Raw genomic sequence first — 17,509 nt, forward strand, 5'->3', positions numbered from 1 at the left:
GTGTTGGCTAGACCCATGGCGGGAGCGTGGGGGACAGGGCAGTGATAGGCTGGGACATCCTGTAATGAACCTTCCAGGAATACGTCCAATCAGAGTTTGCAACCCTAGTGCCCTCTGAAATTGGCTAGTGGGCACCTGGTAAACAATTGCTGTGGCAATGTACAGGAAACTCTTTGGTATCCGGCACCGACGGGACCGGCGTGTTGCCGGTTGATCAAAAATTCCGGATGACGGAGAGGGTTATCTACTGAGGCTATTTTTAACAAAGAAAAAAAAAATCAAGAAATGTGCAATATACAGTAATTGGGTACTCACCTACAGAATGTTGTGTTAAATGGATAGTGGAAGATGCTTGATTAAGTACAGTGCTGCCAGTTGAGGGTAATGCAATGCAATGACTACCAGCAGCGTGGGAGACACACAGTACCCCTGTAAAATGGCGGATCAGAAGAGACTACCGGCAGCGCGGGAGAGTCAGACTCCTGTTACAGGGGTATTGAGGTGTTCCGACTTCCGACAGCGCCAAGAAGCCAAGTAGTGGCAGTTTGGAGAACTACCCCCACTGACTAACTCGGCCACCGTGGGAGACTCGGACTCGGCAACATTTCCGGTTATTGAGGTGTTGTTTTCGGAGTGAGAATTTTGCCGGTTAATAGAGAATTCCGGATATTTAGGTGCCGTTTAAACAAGAGTTTCCTGTACATCAACCCTTTCCTTGTATCTCCCACTCAACACAGATTTACGAGCTGTACAATGGCGGCTCGGTGCGAGTGATTTATGACATCCAGCTGGATTCCGTGAAAACCATTCAGGAACAGAATTACGACCATCCCATCTTTCAGTGCCTGAATCCACATGGAGAAATCCAGTCGGGGATGACTGCTTACATTGAGTGGATTTTCTCACCACTCGAGGCTCAATCCTATTCGGTACGTATCTACCCAGAGAAAGAAAGAAAGACTTGCAGTTCTATGGCGCCTTTCCTGACCTCAGGACATCCCAAAGTGTTTTACAGCCAATGAAGTTCTTTCGAAGTGTGATAAAACCCCCAGGAATACATCCAACAAGAGTTGGCAACTGTTGTAGGAAACGTGGCAGCCCGTTTGCACACAGCAAGATCCCACAAACAGCAACGTGATAATGACCAGATAATCTGTCTGTTGGTTGAGGGATAAATATTTTCTTGGCTACTGTGGGGAGAACTCCCCTGCTCTTCTTCAAAATAGTGCCATGGGATCCTTTCCGTCCGCCTCAGATTAAAATCCCATCCGTAGGACGGCACGTCCGACATAGTAGCGTTCCGACACTCCCTCAGCACTGCACTGAAGTGTCAGCAAAGATTTTTGTGCTCAAGTCTCTGGAGTGGGATTTGAACCCACAATCTTATGACTCAGAGGCAAGAGTGCTACCCACTGAGCCACTGGCTGACACTGTGGAATGTTGTCCACTTGCCGTTGTCTCTTCCACTGATTCTTACAGAGATAAGGGACAATTAAGTGCTTGACGAGATTGTAGTTTGTATTGATGAAACAAGCTGAAATTGGTTTTGTTTTCATCAACTAAAATGAGGAAGAATGTGCCATCATGGAGTAGAATTGTATTTTTATCACCGAATTAAAATTAAGTCTAAATTGCTTATGAAAACTAAAACCGTAAATTTCGGATGAAAAGTCGAGGCTAACAAGAATCAAAATTAAAATGATTCCTATGTATAAACCAACACTGGTCGGCAGTTGAAACTTTTGGCACCAATGAAACGGAGGAATAAAGTCTTAGTTGTTGTCCAAGCTCCAGTTTATTATTCCTCAACATTTCTTGTCCCCTTGTGAGTTTTGTGGGAAATGAAATAACTATTATGGCATTTAATAAAACCCCATAAATTTGGAAATAAAATTCCTGGAAAAATATGACGATCAAAATCTAACTGGGTACATTTTACAAATTGGAACTCCAGATGTAGAGCGTTCCCGTTGGGAGTCCCACAAGAATTAGGGCATGGAGATTATTGCGCCCTTCTCCTGTGGGATATGCTGAACTTGTGGCTGAACGCCTGCTATGTGCTCCTGATGTGTGAGGCTCTCCACTGGCAGCACGAGTAGATCTTTGACTAAAATATGACGAATATTTTGGAAAGCAAAATACTGGATTGAAACTAGAGCTGATTTGTTTTTTTCCTTGAAGACTATAAATAAAATAAGACTGATACTTGAGACCAGCGAAAAAGTCGAAATTGATATGATGACGATGGCAGAGATGACGGGGATGATATCAGGGATGAGAAACATGAGGCCTGATTTTAACCGAACCCGCCTGGCGGGAACAGGAAGTCAATGGAACGTAAAATTGGGCGCGGTGTAAAACTGGCGTCCGACCTGAATCCGGGGTGGATTAGGTTTAAATCGAGGCTCGTAGTTTTGAGAAGGGACTTGAGATACTGGGACATTCCACTGGGGAAAAGAAGGCTAAGAGAAAATTTAATAGATGTTCTTAAAAAGAGTTGCATTTATATAGCACCTTCCATGATTTCAACAACAACAACTTGTATTTATATAGCGCCTTTAGCATAGTAAAACGTTCCAAGACACTTCACAGGAGTGTTATCAAACAAAATTTGACACCGAGCCATATAAGGCGATAAAGCTTGGTCAAAGAGGTAGGTTTTAAGGAACATTTTAAAGGAGGAGAGAGAGAAGTGGAGCGGTTTAGGGAGGGAATTCCAGAGCTTCAGGCATAGGCAGCTGAAGGCACGGCTGCCAATGGTGGAGCGATGAAAATCGGAGATGCACAAGAGGCCAGAATTGGAGGAGTGCAGAGATCTCGGAGGGGGAGGGAGGGGGGGCGTTGTAGGGTTGGAGGTGGTTACAGAGATAGGGAGGGGCGAGGCTCGGGAGGGATTTGAAAACGAGGATGAGAATTTTAAAACCGAGGCATTGCCAGACTGGGCGCCAATGTAGGTCAGCGAACACGGGGGTGATGGATGAACGGGACTTGGTGTGAGTTAGGACACGGGCAGCAGAGTTTTGGATGAGCTCAAGTTTATGGCGGTTGCAAGTTGGCAGGCCAGACAGGAGAGCATTGGAATAGTCGAGTCTAGAGGTAACAAAGGCATGGAGGAGAGTTTCAGGACGCCCCAAAGCGCTTTACAGCCAATGAAGTCATTTTGAATTGTGGTCACAGTTGTAATGTAGGAGAACAAACTCAAAGTTTGCAGATGATACAAAAATTGGCCGTGTGGTTGATAGTGAGGAAGAAAGCTGTAGACTGCAGGAAGATATCAATGGACTGGTCAGGTGGGCAGAAAAGTGGTAAATGGAATTCAATCCGGAGAAGTGTGAGGTAATGCATTTGGGGAAGGCTAACAAGGCAAGGGAATACACAATAAATGGTATGATACTGAGAAGCGTAGAGGAACAGAGGTGCCTTGGAATGCATGCCCACAGATTCCTGAAGGTAGCAGGACAGGTAGATAAGGTGGTTAAGAAGGTATACAGGATACTTTCCTTTATTAGCCGAGGCATAGAATATAAGTGTCAGGAATGACCCAGGTTCTGCCTCGCCTCGCCACCAGAGGGCACCATGAACTCTTAATTGTTTCCTTCTTTATTCCTAATTGTACTCACCTGTGCATGGTTATATGCCTGCTATTTAAGTGGTGCTTAGTTTATGTTCATTGCTCAGTCTTGAGTTTCACTGCCTTGTGATCCTCTTGCTGGCCTGCTAGCCTGTATCTGTGCTGTTGTTATTTTGTTTATTTCAAGTAAAGTCTATCTTTGTTTTTGCAACCTAACCTCTGCCTCAGTTTGCTTTCCTGCAGTTGAGTTCACTAAGTTCCATTCCTCACAGCAAGACTGAACCAAACATGGACCCAGCAGAGAAGGACCAATGGCTACGACAAGTCTTTGAACAGCTACAACTGGTCTTGGACGAACTGCGGTGCCTCGCCACGTCATTCTCCCAAAGCCAGAAACAGCTGGAGGCCCTCGTCATTGCTTTCCATCAGAGCCAGAGTCAGGCGACCCAAGCTACTCCAGCACCGTTACCCGCTCCTCCGGTTTCGCCTCCCCCTCTGAAAGAACCCCGATTACCTGCACCCGAGCGCTACGACGGTAACCCGGGAGGATGTCGAGGCTTTCTAACCCAGTGTTCCCTGGCTTTCCAACTGCAAGGTTCATTATTTCCCAGTGACCGTTCCCGAGTAGCCTACATCATTTCGCTACTCACCGGCAAAGTACTTACCTGGGCTATGGCCGTCTGGGAACAGCATGTTCAAACTACCAACTTTTCTCTGAGGAAATGAGAAGGGTCTTTGATCATCCTGTCAGTGGGAGAGAGGCATCTAACAAACTGCTTCGGCTTCGTCAGGGGGCTCGTAGCGTTGCGGACTACGCTATTGAGTTTTGCACTCTCGCTGCAGAGAGCCAATGGAATTCGGAGGCGCTCATTGCCACTTTTCGCCATGGTCTCACGAATGAAATCAAGGACGAACTGGCTTCCAGAGATCCGGTGAGTGATTTGGAGTCTCTCTTTGATACCTCCATTCGCGTGGATAATCGTCTCCGTGAGAGGCGACGAGAACGCCGCTCCTTTTTCACCCCACTTCCGGAGACAAGAGCCTTCCCTGCTTCGAAGCCATCCGAGAACCTCCGAGCCATCCCGAGTCCATCTTTGACTGATCCAGAAGAGCCCATGCAGTTGGGAGTAACTCGTCTCTCGCAGCCTGAACGTGATCGCCGAATGAGAGAGGGATCTTGCCTCTATTGTGGGGAACTGGGCCACTTTCGCTCTTCTTGTCCAAAGTTGGTGGGGAAAGCCAGGGCTCGTCCAGGACGGAGGGACCTGAGATGAGCGTAGCCATCCCTCCTGGCCCCACTGTTTCTAGGGTCCTGCTGGCATCCTCCCTGCAATCAACAACATGATCTTAAGGCCCTGGTGGATTCTGGGTCCGATGGTAACTTCATGGATCTGGGTTTAGCTAAACAGCTCAAGATTCCCCTGACCCATCCAGTTCACCTCCTCACTGTTATCGCCCTGGCTGGAAGACCCCTGGGCTCCGGAACTATTCACCATCTTACTGACCCCCTGTGTTTGGGCGTGGAAGGACAACATTTCGAGACCATCCAATTCTCCCTTATCCACTCTCCCGAGTTTCCATTAGTTCTGCGTTACCCTTGGTTGGCCTGCCATAATCCACGCATGGATTGGGCCGCTGGCCGGCTTACGGAATGGGGCTCCGCCTGCCATACCACCTGTCTTCGCTCCAAGTCTCCTTCCCAGCCCCAGGAGCCCCCATCGCACTCTGAATTGTCCCGAGTGCCTCCCGAGTATGAGGATTTAAAAGAGGTCTTCAGTAAGGTTCGAGCCACATCACTTCCCCCTCATAGGCCATATGACTGTGCCATTGACCTCCTGCCTGGGACATGCCCACCTAGGGGTAGGATCTTCTCCCTTTCTGCTCCAGAGACCACCGCCATGGAGGATTACATCCGTGACGCCCTCGCCGCTGGCTTCATCCGTCCGTCCACCTCTCCTGCTGGTGCCGGTTTTTTCTCCGTGAGTAAGAAAGATGGAGGTCTCCGCCCCTGCATCGACTACCGTGGCCTTAACAAGATTACTATAAAAAACCGTTATCCTCTTCCGCTCATGTCAACGGCCTTCGAGCTACTACAGGGAGCCACAGTCTTCACAAAATTGGATCTCCACAACACCTACAACCTCATCCGCGAAGGGGACGAGTGGAAGACGGCATTCAACACACCTACCGGGCACTATGAGAACCTGGTCATGCCTTTTGGATTGGCCAATGCCCCTGCTGTGTTCCAGGCACTCATCAACGACGTCCTCTGAGACATGCTGAATCGCTTTGTCTTTGTCTACCTGGACGACATTCTCATTTTCTCCAAAACTCTTCACGATCATGTCCAGCATGTAAGGCAAGTCCTGCAACGTCTGCTTAACAACCTCTTGTTTGTCAAGGCTGAGAAGTGTGAGTTTCACGTTTCCACGGTTTCATTTCTGGGCTTCATCATCTCCAGCGGCAACATCCCAATGGACCCTGGCAAGACCCAAGCTGTCCGAGATTGGCCACCACCCACCTCTCTCAAACAGGTGCAACGTTTCTTGGGGTTTGCTAATTTCTATCGGAGATTCGTCAGGAACTTCGGCACCATTGCTGCCCCTCTCAACGCCCTCACCAAAACCGCTTCCACCCGGTTCAGTTGGTCCGCTGAGGCTGCGCAGGCTTTCGAGGATCTCAAGCGGCGCTTCACATCTGCTCCTGTCCTCGTGATTCCGGATCACTCTCCTTCATTGTCGAGGTGGATGCCTCTGATATAGGAGTGGGTGCCGTTTTGTCCCAGCGGTCTAACGACAACAAACCACCCTTGCGCCTTCTTTTCTCGCCGACTCACTCCTGCAGAGCGAAACTATGATATTGAAAACAGGGAACTACTAACAGTTAAGTTGGCACTGGAGGAGTGGAGACATTGGTTGGAGGGGTCTAAACACCCGTTCATTGTCTGGACAGACCATAAGAATCTGGCCTATATCCAGGAGGCCAAACGGCTTAACTCTCGTCAAGCTCGCTGGGCACTGTTTTTCAATCGTTTTGACTTTGTCCTGTCATATCGTCCAGGATCCAAGAATCTCAAGCCTGATGCTCTCTCCAGGCAGTTTGATCCACCCGAGTGGGAGAGACAACCAGAACCTATTCTTCCAACTTCTCAAATTGTAGCACCGGTTCGCTGGGGGATCGAGACGCTGGTCAGAAAGGCGCAACAGAGGGAGGCAGACCCTGGCAACGGCCCACCAGGTCGCCTTTTTGTTCCCAACACGGCACGCTCACAAGCCCTGCAGTGGGGGCATTCGTCGCGACTCACCGGTCATCCAGGCACATCCAGAACGCTGGAGTTCCTTCGCAGAAGGTTCTGGTGGCCCACCATGGAGAAGGACGTAAAGGCGTTCGTGGCAGCTTGTGCTATTTGTGCACGAAACAAGAACCCTTGATCTCGCCCCCAGGGTTTGCTGCATCCTCTCCCTATTCCCACCTGCCCCTGGTCACACCTCACTGTGGATTTCATCACAGGCCTTCCACCATCTCAAGGCAACACTGTCATTCTGGTCATCGTAGATCGCTTCTCCAAAGCCTGTCGCTTTCTGCCCTTGCCCAAGCTTCCCTCAGCCCAAGAGACAGCCGAGCTCATGGTCCAGCATGTTTTCAGGTTGTTTGGTTTGCCTCTTGACATCGTCTCTGACCGTGGTCCACAATTCGCCTCCCGGTTTTGGAGAGCTTTCTATAAGCTCATTGGAGCTACTGTCAGCTTTTCCTCGGGCTTCCACCCTCAGTCTAACGGTCAAACAGAACGGATCAACCAAGACCTGGAGACGACCCTGAGGTGTCTCGTGTCCGCTAACCCAGCGACCTGGAGCCGTCACATCGTCTGGGCTGAGTACGCGCACAACACCTTGTGCTGCTCCTCCACAGGAATGTCGCCTTTCGAGTGCCAGTTCAGGTTTCAGCCTCCACTGTTCCAGGAGCTCGAGGTGGGGGTTCCCTCCGCGGAGAAGTTTGTCCAGCGCTGTCGACGGACCTGGAGGAGAGCGCGGCTGGCTTTACAACGAGCTTCTCGATAACGACGGATCCAGGCCAACAAGCGGCGCAGACTAGCTCCTTTCATTCCATCCTGGTCAGAGGGTCTGGCTTTCTACGCAGGATCTCCCGCTGCGGGTGGAGTCCCGCAAGCTGGCGCCCCGTTTCATCGGTCCCTTCACGGTGTTGAGGAAGGTCAACCCGATGTCCTACCGTCTCCAGCTGCCCCGCTCCATGCGGATTCATCCTACCTTCCACGTCTCCCGGCTCCGGCCAGTGGTCATCAGTTCCCTGGCGCCCGCCACGAGGCCTCCTCCTGCTCCCCGCATCATCGAAGGCCAGCCTGCCTACATGGTCTGTCGCCTGATGGACTCTCGCCGGGTTCGCGGGGGCCTCCAGTTCCTGGTGGACTGGGAGGGATATGGTCCGGAGGAACGCTCCTGGGTCCCGGACCGGAACATCCTGGATCGCGATTTAGTGCAGAACTTTCTTCGTTGTCGCCATGGACCTTCTGGGGGAACGTCAGGGGCCGTTCCTGGGGGGCGGGGGGTCCTGTCAGGGATGACCCAGGTTCTGCCTCGCCACCAGAGGGCACCATGAACTCTTAATTATTTCCTCCTTTATTCCTAATTGTACTCACCTGTGCATGGTTATATGCCTGCTATTTAAGTGGTGCTTAGGTTATGTTCATTGCTCAGTCTTGAGTTTCACTGTCTTGTGAGCCTCTTGCCGGCCTGCTAGCCTGTATCTGTGCTGTTGTTATTTTGTTTATTTCAAGTAAAGTCTATCTTTGTTTTTGCGACCTAACCTCTGCCTCAGTTTGCCTTCCTGCAGTTGGGTTCACCAAGTTCCATTCCTCACAATAAGAGCAGGAAGGTTATACTTGAACTGTATAAAACACTGGTTAGGCCACAGCTGCATACAGTTCTGGTCACCATAAGAACATAAGAAATAGGAGCAGGAGTAGGCCAATCGGCCCCTCGAGCCTGCTCCGCCATTCAATAAGATCATGGCTGATCTGATCCTAACTGCCAATCCACTATCACAGAACCATCTCCTACATCTAACAGAATTAGACACACGAAATAGGAGCAGGATCAGGCTACACGGCCCCTGGGCCCGCTCCGCTACCCACAGGGCCATGACCGATCCGAACCTAGACTCATGTCCAAATTCCTGCCCGCTCCCCGTAACCCTTAATTCCCTTTACTTCTAGGAAACTGTCTATTTCTGTTTTAAATTTATGTAATGATGTAGCTTCTACAGTTTTTTGGGGCAGCATATTCCATGGACCTACCACCCTCCTGAGTGAAGTAGTTCCTCCTCATCTCAGTTTTGAAAGAGCAGCCCCTTATTCTAAGACTATGCCCCCTAGTTCTAGTTTCACCCATCATCGGGAACATCCTCCCCGCATCCACCCGATCCAACCCCTTCACAATCTTATATGTTTCAATAAGATCGCCTCTCATTCTTCTGAACTCCAATGAGTAGAGTCCCAATCTACTCAACCTCTCCTCATATGTCCATCCCCGGGATTAACCAAGTGAACCTTCTTTGTACTGACTCGAGAGCAAGTATGTCCTTTCTTAAGTATGGACACCAAAACTGTACGCAGTATTCCAGGTGCGGTCTCACCAATACCTTGTACAACTGAAGCAATACCTCCCTATTTTTATATTCTATCCCCCTAGCAATGAAAGCCAACATTCCATTGGCCTTCTTAATCACTTGCTGCACCTGCATACTAACCTTTTGAGTTTCGTGCACCAGGACCCCCAGATCCCTTTGTACTTCAGTACTTTCCAGTTTCTTGCCATTAAGATAATAACTTGCTCTACGATTTTTCCTGCCAAAGTGCATAACCTCACACTTTCCAGTATTGTATTCCATCTGCCAAATCTCTGCCCACTTACTTAGCCTGTCTATGTCCCCATATTACAGAAAAGATGTGATTGCACCAGAGAAGGTACAGAGGAGATTTACGAGGATGTTGCCAGGACTGGAGAATTTTAGCTATGAGGAAAGATTGGATAGGCTGGGGTTGTTTCCTTTGGAACAGAGGAGGCTGAGGGGAGACTTAATTGAGGTATATAAAATTATGAGTGGCCGAGATAAAATGGATAGGAATCACCTATTTTTCCCTTAGCAGAGAGGTCAATAACCAGGGGGCATAGATTTAAAGTAATTGGTCGGAGGTTTGGAGGGGAGTTGAGGAAAACAATTTTTCACCCAGAGGGTGGTGGGGGCCTGGAACTCACTGCCTGGAAGGGTGGTAGAGGCAGAAACCCTCATCACATTTAAAAAGTACTTGGATATGCACTTGAAGTGTCGTAACCTGCAGGGCTACGGACCAAGAGCTGGAAAGTGGGATTAGGCTGGAGAGCTCTTTTTCGACTGCACAGACATGATGGGCTGAATGACCTCCTTCTGTGCTGTAAATTTCTATGATTCTATGAAGTAGGAGGTTTAGCAAACAGTGAGGGGGACCTTACAAGATTCCAAGAAGACATAGACTGGCCAGTAGAAGGAGCAGATGTAATTTAATGTGAATAAGTGACAGGTAATACATTTTGGTAGAAGAAAAGCAAAGAGTTGGAGCGTACAATTAATGGAAAGATACCAAAGCGCATGGATGAACAGAGGACCGAATACCTTGAAAGTTTAAGTGCAGGTAGATCAATCTGTTAAAAAGCAAAAAGAATTTGGGGTTTTACAAGTACATGGATGGAGTAAAGAAGCGATGATGAATTTATACAAAACATTGGTTGGGCCACAGTTAGAGTACTGTGTACGTCTCATCCGAAAGATGGCACCTCCGACACTGCAGCACTCCCTCAGTACTGCACTGCAGTGTCAGAGCCTGGATTATGTGTTCAGGTCTCTGGAGTGGGAATATGAACCCACGGCCTCCACAGTGGCGAGAGTGCTTCAAATGGAGCCAAGGCTGATCCTATTCAGAGCTCATTATCTCCATCAGATCATGATCTTGCGCATGAAGAGATATTACCCTATGGTGTTTGATGTGTAAAGATATTACATGCAATGTTCCCTTTCATTTTTTTTTTGGTTGCGCGGCCCATTCAAAATAACGCGCGTGTGCGGTTTTCCCCATTTAAATGCCGTTGAGCCGGCTGCGCGGGAGTTGCAGAGCACATCGTGGCCGCGCAGCTTAAAGAGAACATTGATTACATGGTATTAAAAGTTTAAAGATATTTTGGGGTAATTTTACAAATATGAGCGCTGAGCTTGGGGCCTTTCACTTCAGGAACGCATTTTGCATGCCAGCTTGTCTCATGAGAGGTGAAAATAGGGATCAGGGATCCAGGGAGTAACTAGTAGGCTCGAGGGGCCATCTGGCCTACTCCTGCTCCTAATTCTTATGTTCTAAGAGTGGTGAGAATGTGGAACTTGCTACCTTAAGTAATAGTTGAAGCGAATAACATAGATACATTTAAGGGGAAGCCAGATGAGTACACGAGGGAGAAAGGAATAGAAGGATATGTTGATAGGGTGAGATGAAGAGGAGTGGGAAGGAGGTTCGTGTGGGGCATAAACACCAGCACTGACCAGTTGGGCCGAATGGCCTGTTTCTGTGCTGTAAATTCTATCTAATTCTATTCTATGTAGTTTCAAAAGAGATCAGACACGTGCTGACGTAAGAAAACTACTAGGCACTCGGTTTGAGTGTTAAACAAAGCTTTAATCAACTGTTTTACAACATGGAGGTCTAGTTGTGACCTTCACTAGTTCCTGTTAAGAATGTCCCGCGCAAGCTGGGCCCGTGCCCGAGCATTTATACTCTCCCTGGACAGCGCCACCCGTAGGCCGCTCAGTATTATTTCATAAGCCTTTCTTTCATGAATGACTGATTCATGCCACATGCCCAACATGTGCTCCAGGTGGGTGAGGCTCCACACCCGAGGCATGCATTCCTAACATGAATCCTATTATAATCATGCTGGCAATCCATTATGTGATGATAAAAAGACAACCAGAAATGCTGGAAGTCTGAAATAAAAAAGACGAATACTGGAAATAAATAGAGAAAAGACAGGTTAACATTTTGAGAGGAGACCCTTCATCAGAACCAAACTGCACCCTAAATGTCAGCCTCTCTTTCCCTTTAAGTTGCTGACTGGCCCGTCGTATGTGTCCTGCATTATGCGGTATTTGAATGGAATGTCAATCACCCATTGACTACTGCAGCTCACTCTCACACTGTTGATCATCAACTCCCCTTCTTGAATTGAAAATATTTTCTGGTTTCACATGTCTTCCAACTGATTGGATTTCTGGTTGCTGTCTTTCCTCTAGGTGAACATCCCCATCCACATCCAAGATGGCGACTCTGCCTTGGTGACCTTCACAGGTATTGGGTATGACCAGCGTGTTCTGGGCAGCTCTGCCTCTTTCAACGAGCCGTCTTCATACTTTGGAGCCCCAGCTGTACAACGAGCACCAGTCCTTGGGCAGGTGAGAGTTGGATTGATTATCAGACTATATGGTTTAACACTCTTTATTTCAATGGCCTTTTAACCCTCTTATGTCTCACAGATCTGTTCCTGTTACTTGTAAGACCAGTGAAAATAATGGCCCTGATTGTGCTGGGAAATAACGGCGTGTTTAATGTGCTCGCTAGTTATTAGTGCGTAAATAGCCCAGTAACCTGTGGCAAGTAAGAGATACGCCGCAAGTTGCGAATCACCACAAGTTGCTGGACGATTTGCGCTGCTCCGCCGTTGGCCTCGCGAAAACAGCAGCTCAACCTCAACCCTCCCCATGGGTTTCAAGAAATTGCTGCGTTTGCGCATTATTTACCCCTTAATCTCGCCCCAGAATGTTAGGGCTGGTACCTAACAATGCAAGAACCTTTTCAACGAGCAGATTTATGTTCCTGCAATGCCAGTCAACCTCTCCAGCCCAGAAAAGGAACAATTGAAACTGTGGAGTCTCCATCCTGCAGGTAGTAAATTGTCCCTAGAGGTTTTAAAAAAAAATTAAATTGCTGTTCCTTTCTGTTTCTTTTTCTTTCTCTCTCAATCCAATCTTTCTTCCCCTCTCTTTATTTCTCTTTCTGTACCTGATTGACTCTAATTGACCCTATTTCCTTCTCTGCCGTTCCTCTGTTTCTTTCTCAATCCTCAAATATCATTGGTTAAGGAGAAAGACGGTTGGTCCCATCATTCACTAAGGTACCAGATGCCCCGTTGCCCTTGCCACGCTGTTATCAGCTCGAGCTGAAGGGTGAGAAAAAAATCTAACAAGCGCAGCACAGAACATTTTTCTCTGTTTTCTATGTTCTGTGTTTTCTATGTCGCGTAATGCCCCGCTCCAGCAAAATCTAGGCTATTATGTAATTATTCAGCCTTGGCCCAAGTCGGTAGCACTCTCGCCTCTTGTTAGAACTAAGAGCGGAGGCCAGATTGCGTTACTCAGACTTCAAGCGATATCATAAACCTGCTGGAGCTTTACATTTGCACAAGATTGATATGGATGAGGAACACCGAGCTCATCCATTCAGAAATAACCTAGAGTCCCCCAAATCAGGAGGAGGCTCGTGTGGAGCAGAAATGTCGGCGTAGACCAGTTGGGCCAAATGGCCTGTTTCTGTGCTGTAGATTCGATGTAACGCAATGTATCAATGAAAGGGAAATCATGTTTGACAAATCTATTAGAGTTTTTTGAGGTTGTAACTAGCAGAATAGATCAGGGAGAACCAGTGGATGTGGTGTATTTGGATTTTCAGAAGGCATTCGGTAAGGTGCCACACATGAGGTTATTAAACAAAATTAGGGGGGGAAAATTCGGTTGCTTTGCGCCTCCCGTTAGTGCCCAAAGCAACTAGCGCCCGGGCGCAGCATGGCCGACGCCTCCCGCAAAATTCAGCGGGAGGTTAGCGGCGGCAGTAACCGTTAGCGCCCTGTGGCGCTGCGCCGCAGGTGTTGACGTCATCGCCGTGCGCAGCACCACGTTCGTGCCCTGGCCGCGATCTTCAGTAGCTCCCCCTGACTTACTGCCGGACGCTATGTCCGATGGGGTTAGGGGGGCCTACCTGCGGCCGGGGCGGCGCTAATTAAAGGCGAGGTGCCGGGCGGCCATTTTTGTTGCTGGCCGCCTGCCAGCACCTGCCCGCTTTGCCATCCCTGGCCTTCTGCGAAGCCCCCCCCCCTCCCCGCGGAGTGCCAGCTGCGCTCCTCGAGCCCGGCACTTCTCTTGAGTGCCGGGCTCTTTTGCCGACTCTCCGATCCCCAGTGGCCCAGCTGGGCCCCGGGTCACGCTGCGCAAGGCCCCTTCTCTTTAAGAAGGGGAGGAAGGCCTGCAGTACCGCGGCACGTAGCGCTGTGATATTGACTTGCAGTGCCCCAAGAGAGATGTGTGGCGCTACCAATAGCATTCAATTTCGGCTGCGGTACCGCTAATTTTTTTCGGGGCGCTAAGGCGAAGTTAGCGCCCCAAAGGGGGCGCGACTCAATTTTTCCCCCAAGGGCTCATGGGATTGGGGGTAATATACTAGCATGGATTGAGGATTGGTTAACGGACAGAAAACAGAGAGTAGGGTTGGCAGGCTGTAACTAGTGGGGTACCGCAAGGATCAGTGCTTGGGCCTCAGCTATTCACAATCTATATCAATGATTTGGATGAGGGGACCAAATGTAATATATCCAAGTTTGCTGATAATACAAAGCTAGGTGGGTATGTAAGTTGTGAGGAGGATGCAAAGAGGTTTCAAGGGGATATAGACAGGCTAAGTGAGTGGGCAAGAACATGGCAAATGGAATATAATGCGGAGAAATGTGAAGTTATCCACTTCGGTAGGAAAAATAGAAAAGCAGAGTATTTTTTAAATGGTGAGAGATTGGGAAATGTTGGTGTTCAGAGGGACCTCGTAGTCCTTGTACACAAATCACTGAAAGTTAACATGCAGGTACAGCAAGCAATTAGGAAAGCAAATGATATGTTGGCTTTTATTGCAAGAGGATTTGAGTATAAGAGTAAAGAAGTCTCACTGCAATTATAGAGGGCCCTGGTGAGACCACACCTGCTGTATTCTGTACAGTTTTGGTCTCCTTACCTAAGGAAGGATATACTTGCCATGGAGTGCAACGATGGTTCACCAGACTGATTCCTGGGATGGGGGGGATTGTCCTATGAGGAGAGATTGAGTAGACTAGGCCTATATTCTCTAGAGTTTAGAAGAATGAGAGGTGATCTCACTGAAACATATAAAATTCTTACAGGGCTTGACAGGGTAGATACAGGGAGGATGTTTCCCCTGGCTGAGGAGTCTAGAACCAGGGGTCACAGTCTCAGAAATAGGGGTCAGCCATTTAGGACTGAGATGACGAGAAATTTCTTCACTCAGAGGGTGGTGAATCTTTGGAATTCTCTACCCCAGAGGGCTGTGGAGGCTCTGTCGTTGAGTATATTCAAGACAGAAATAGATAGATTTTTGGATATTAAGGGAATCCAGGGATATGGGGATAGTGCAGGAAAGTGGAGTTGTGGTAGAAGATCAGCCATGATCTTACTGAATGGCGGAGTAGGCTCGATGGGCCGAATGGCCTACTCCTGCTGCTATTTCTTATGTTCTTAAATCACAGCTCCTCACTGTTTGCTAAATGATTCCAGGGTTTCAGTCTCCACTACCTTGAAGTTCATATTCCAAGTGTTGATCACTCTTTGCGTGAGAAAGAGCTTCCTTACATCAGACCTACATTTGTCTTTCACTAGATTGAACCTGGACTTCTTTATCTGACTGTCGCAATTTGGCTTCAGTGTATTACAAAGTCTCTTGCACCTCCCGGGTATTTTACGGCCCAACCCTTGAAATGTTGCAGAAACCTTCTTAAGAGAGTTATTATAGTGCAGTGAATAGAAACAAAATTTACCTCACAATCCAAAGCTTTTCACTGATAATTTCAACTTGGATAAGAAAGGACTTCTGTAGCATTCTTCAGGATTTCCCAAAGCACTTTACAGCCAATGAAGTACTTTTGAAGTGTAGTTGCTGTTGTAATGTAGGAAACAGGGCAGGCAATTTGCGCACAGCAAGCTCCCACAAACAGCAATATGTTAATGACCGGATAATCTGTTTTTTAGTGATGTTGGTTGTTGGATAAATATTGGCCTAGGACCCCGGGGAGAACTCCCCTGCTCTTCTTAAAAATAGTGCCACGGGAATTTTTACGTCCACCTGAGAGAGCAGACAGGGCCGCGATTATGCGTCTCTCACCTCTGAGTCAGAATGTTGTGGGTTCAAGTCCGACTCCAGAGACTTGTGCACAAACTCTAGACTGACACTCTCAGTGTCAGTACTGAGGGAACGCTGCACTGTCGGAGGTGCTGTCTTTCGGATGAGACATTAAACCGAAGTTCCATTTGCCCTCTCAGGTAAAGTAAAAGACTTGCATTTATATAGCGCCTTTCACGACCACCGGACGTCTCAAAGCGCTTTACAGCAAATGAAATACTTTTGAAGTGTAGTCACTGTTGTAATGTGGGAAACACGGCAGCCAATTTGCGCACAGTAAGGTCCCACAAACAGCAATGTGATGATGACCAGATAATCTGTTTTAGTTATGTTGGTTGAGGGATAAATCCACTTGAACCCACAACCTTCTGACTCGGAGGCGAGTGTGCTACCAACTGAGCCACAGCTGGCACTAAATATCCCATGACTCTATTCGAAGAAGTGTCGGGGAGTTATCTTCTGTGTCCTGTCCAATATTTATTCCACAACTAACATCACTTAAAAACAGATTTTCTGGTCATCATCACATTGCTATTTGTGGGAGCTTGCTGTGCATAAATTAGCTACCACTGAAGGTAAGCATACAGGTGCAGCAGGCGGTTAAGAAGGCAAATGGTATGTTGGCCTTCATAGCAAGAGGGTTCGAGTACAGGAACAAGGATGTCTTGCTGCAGTTGTACAGGGCCTTGGTGAGACCACACCTTGAGTATTGTGTGCAGTTTTGGTCGCCTTATCTGAGGAAGGATGTTCTTGGCATGGAGGGAGTGCAGCGAAGATTCACCAGGCTGTTACCTGGGATGGCAGGAATGACGTATGAGGAGAGATTGGGTCGATTGGGCTTATACTCGCTAGAGTTTAGAAGCATGAGAGGGGATCTCATTGAAACTTATAAAATTCTAACAGGACTAGACAGACTAGATGCAGGAAGGATGTTCCCGATGGTCAGGGAGTCCAGAACCAGGGGTCACAGTCTAAGGATAAAGGGTAAGCCATTTAGGACAGAGATGAGGAGGAATTTCTTCACCCAGAGAGTGGTGAACCTGTGGAATTCTCTACCACACAAGGCAGTAGAGGCCAATTCATTAAATATATTGAAGAAGGAGTTGGATATATTTCTTAAGGCTAAAGGGATCAAGGGATATGGGGAGAAAGCAGGGACAGGGTACTGAATTTGGATGATCAGCCATGATCTCATTGAATGGCGGAGCAGGCTCGAGGGGCCGAATGGCCTACTCCTGCCCCTTATCTTCTATGTTTCCTACATTACAACAGTGACTACACTTCAAAAAGTACTTAATTGATTGCAGAGTTCTTATTGTAAAGATCAAATACCTTGTCGCTATTCAATGTTTAGTAAAAGTTTGTAAGGAATGGCCATTGCGAGCAAGAGAAATTTCTAAAATCCTCGGATTTTCTTTTCTTTTCAGCTAATGTTTATGTCAGAAGAGCGGATTTCTTTTGGAAATGTTCCCGTCTTCACAAAATGTAGCCGCATCATCTTTCTGTACAACGTTTCCGAGACAGAAGTCATCACATACAGCTGGCACTCGACATCATTACATGTCAGCGAGGTAAGTGGTCTACCAGCTTCTCCAGAGCATAAGATCATTAAATGATAACACTGGGACCAGATTTATTTTAATGGTCCCAGTCAATTCAATTCAATTCAATTC

General features: G+C 47.9%; 1 protein-coding gene across 3 annotated transcripts in view; it reads left to right on the forward strand.

The window, feature by feature from the left end:
- Positions 1 to 17,509, forward strand: part of cfap65 (cilia and flagella associated protein 65) — a 217,141-nt gene that overhangs the window by 150,858 nt on the left and 48,774 nt on the right. For all 3 annotated transcript variants that reach the window (XM_085986795.1, XM_085986797.1, XM_085986796.1), the window contains exons 23-25: positions 738 to 929; positions 11,900 to 12,058; positions 17,264 to 17,407. In XM_085986795.1, coding sequence (XP_085842921.1) covers positions 738 to 929; positions 11,900 to 12,058; positions 17,264 to 17,407 — 495 coding nt within the window. The remainder of the gene's footprint in view (positions 1 to 737; positions 930 to 11,899; positions 12,059 to 17,263; positions 17,408 to 17,509) is intronic.

This window comes from Somniosus microcephalus, chromosome 4 (genome assembly GCF_052327205.1).
Source record: "Somniosus microcephalus isolate GS21.2 chromosome 4, FLI_Smic_1.0, whole genome shotgun sequence".
Taxonomy (NCBI): domain Eukaryota; kingdom Metazoa; phylum Chordata; class Chondrichthyes; order Squaliformes; family Somniosidae; genus Somniosus; species Somniosus microcephalus.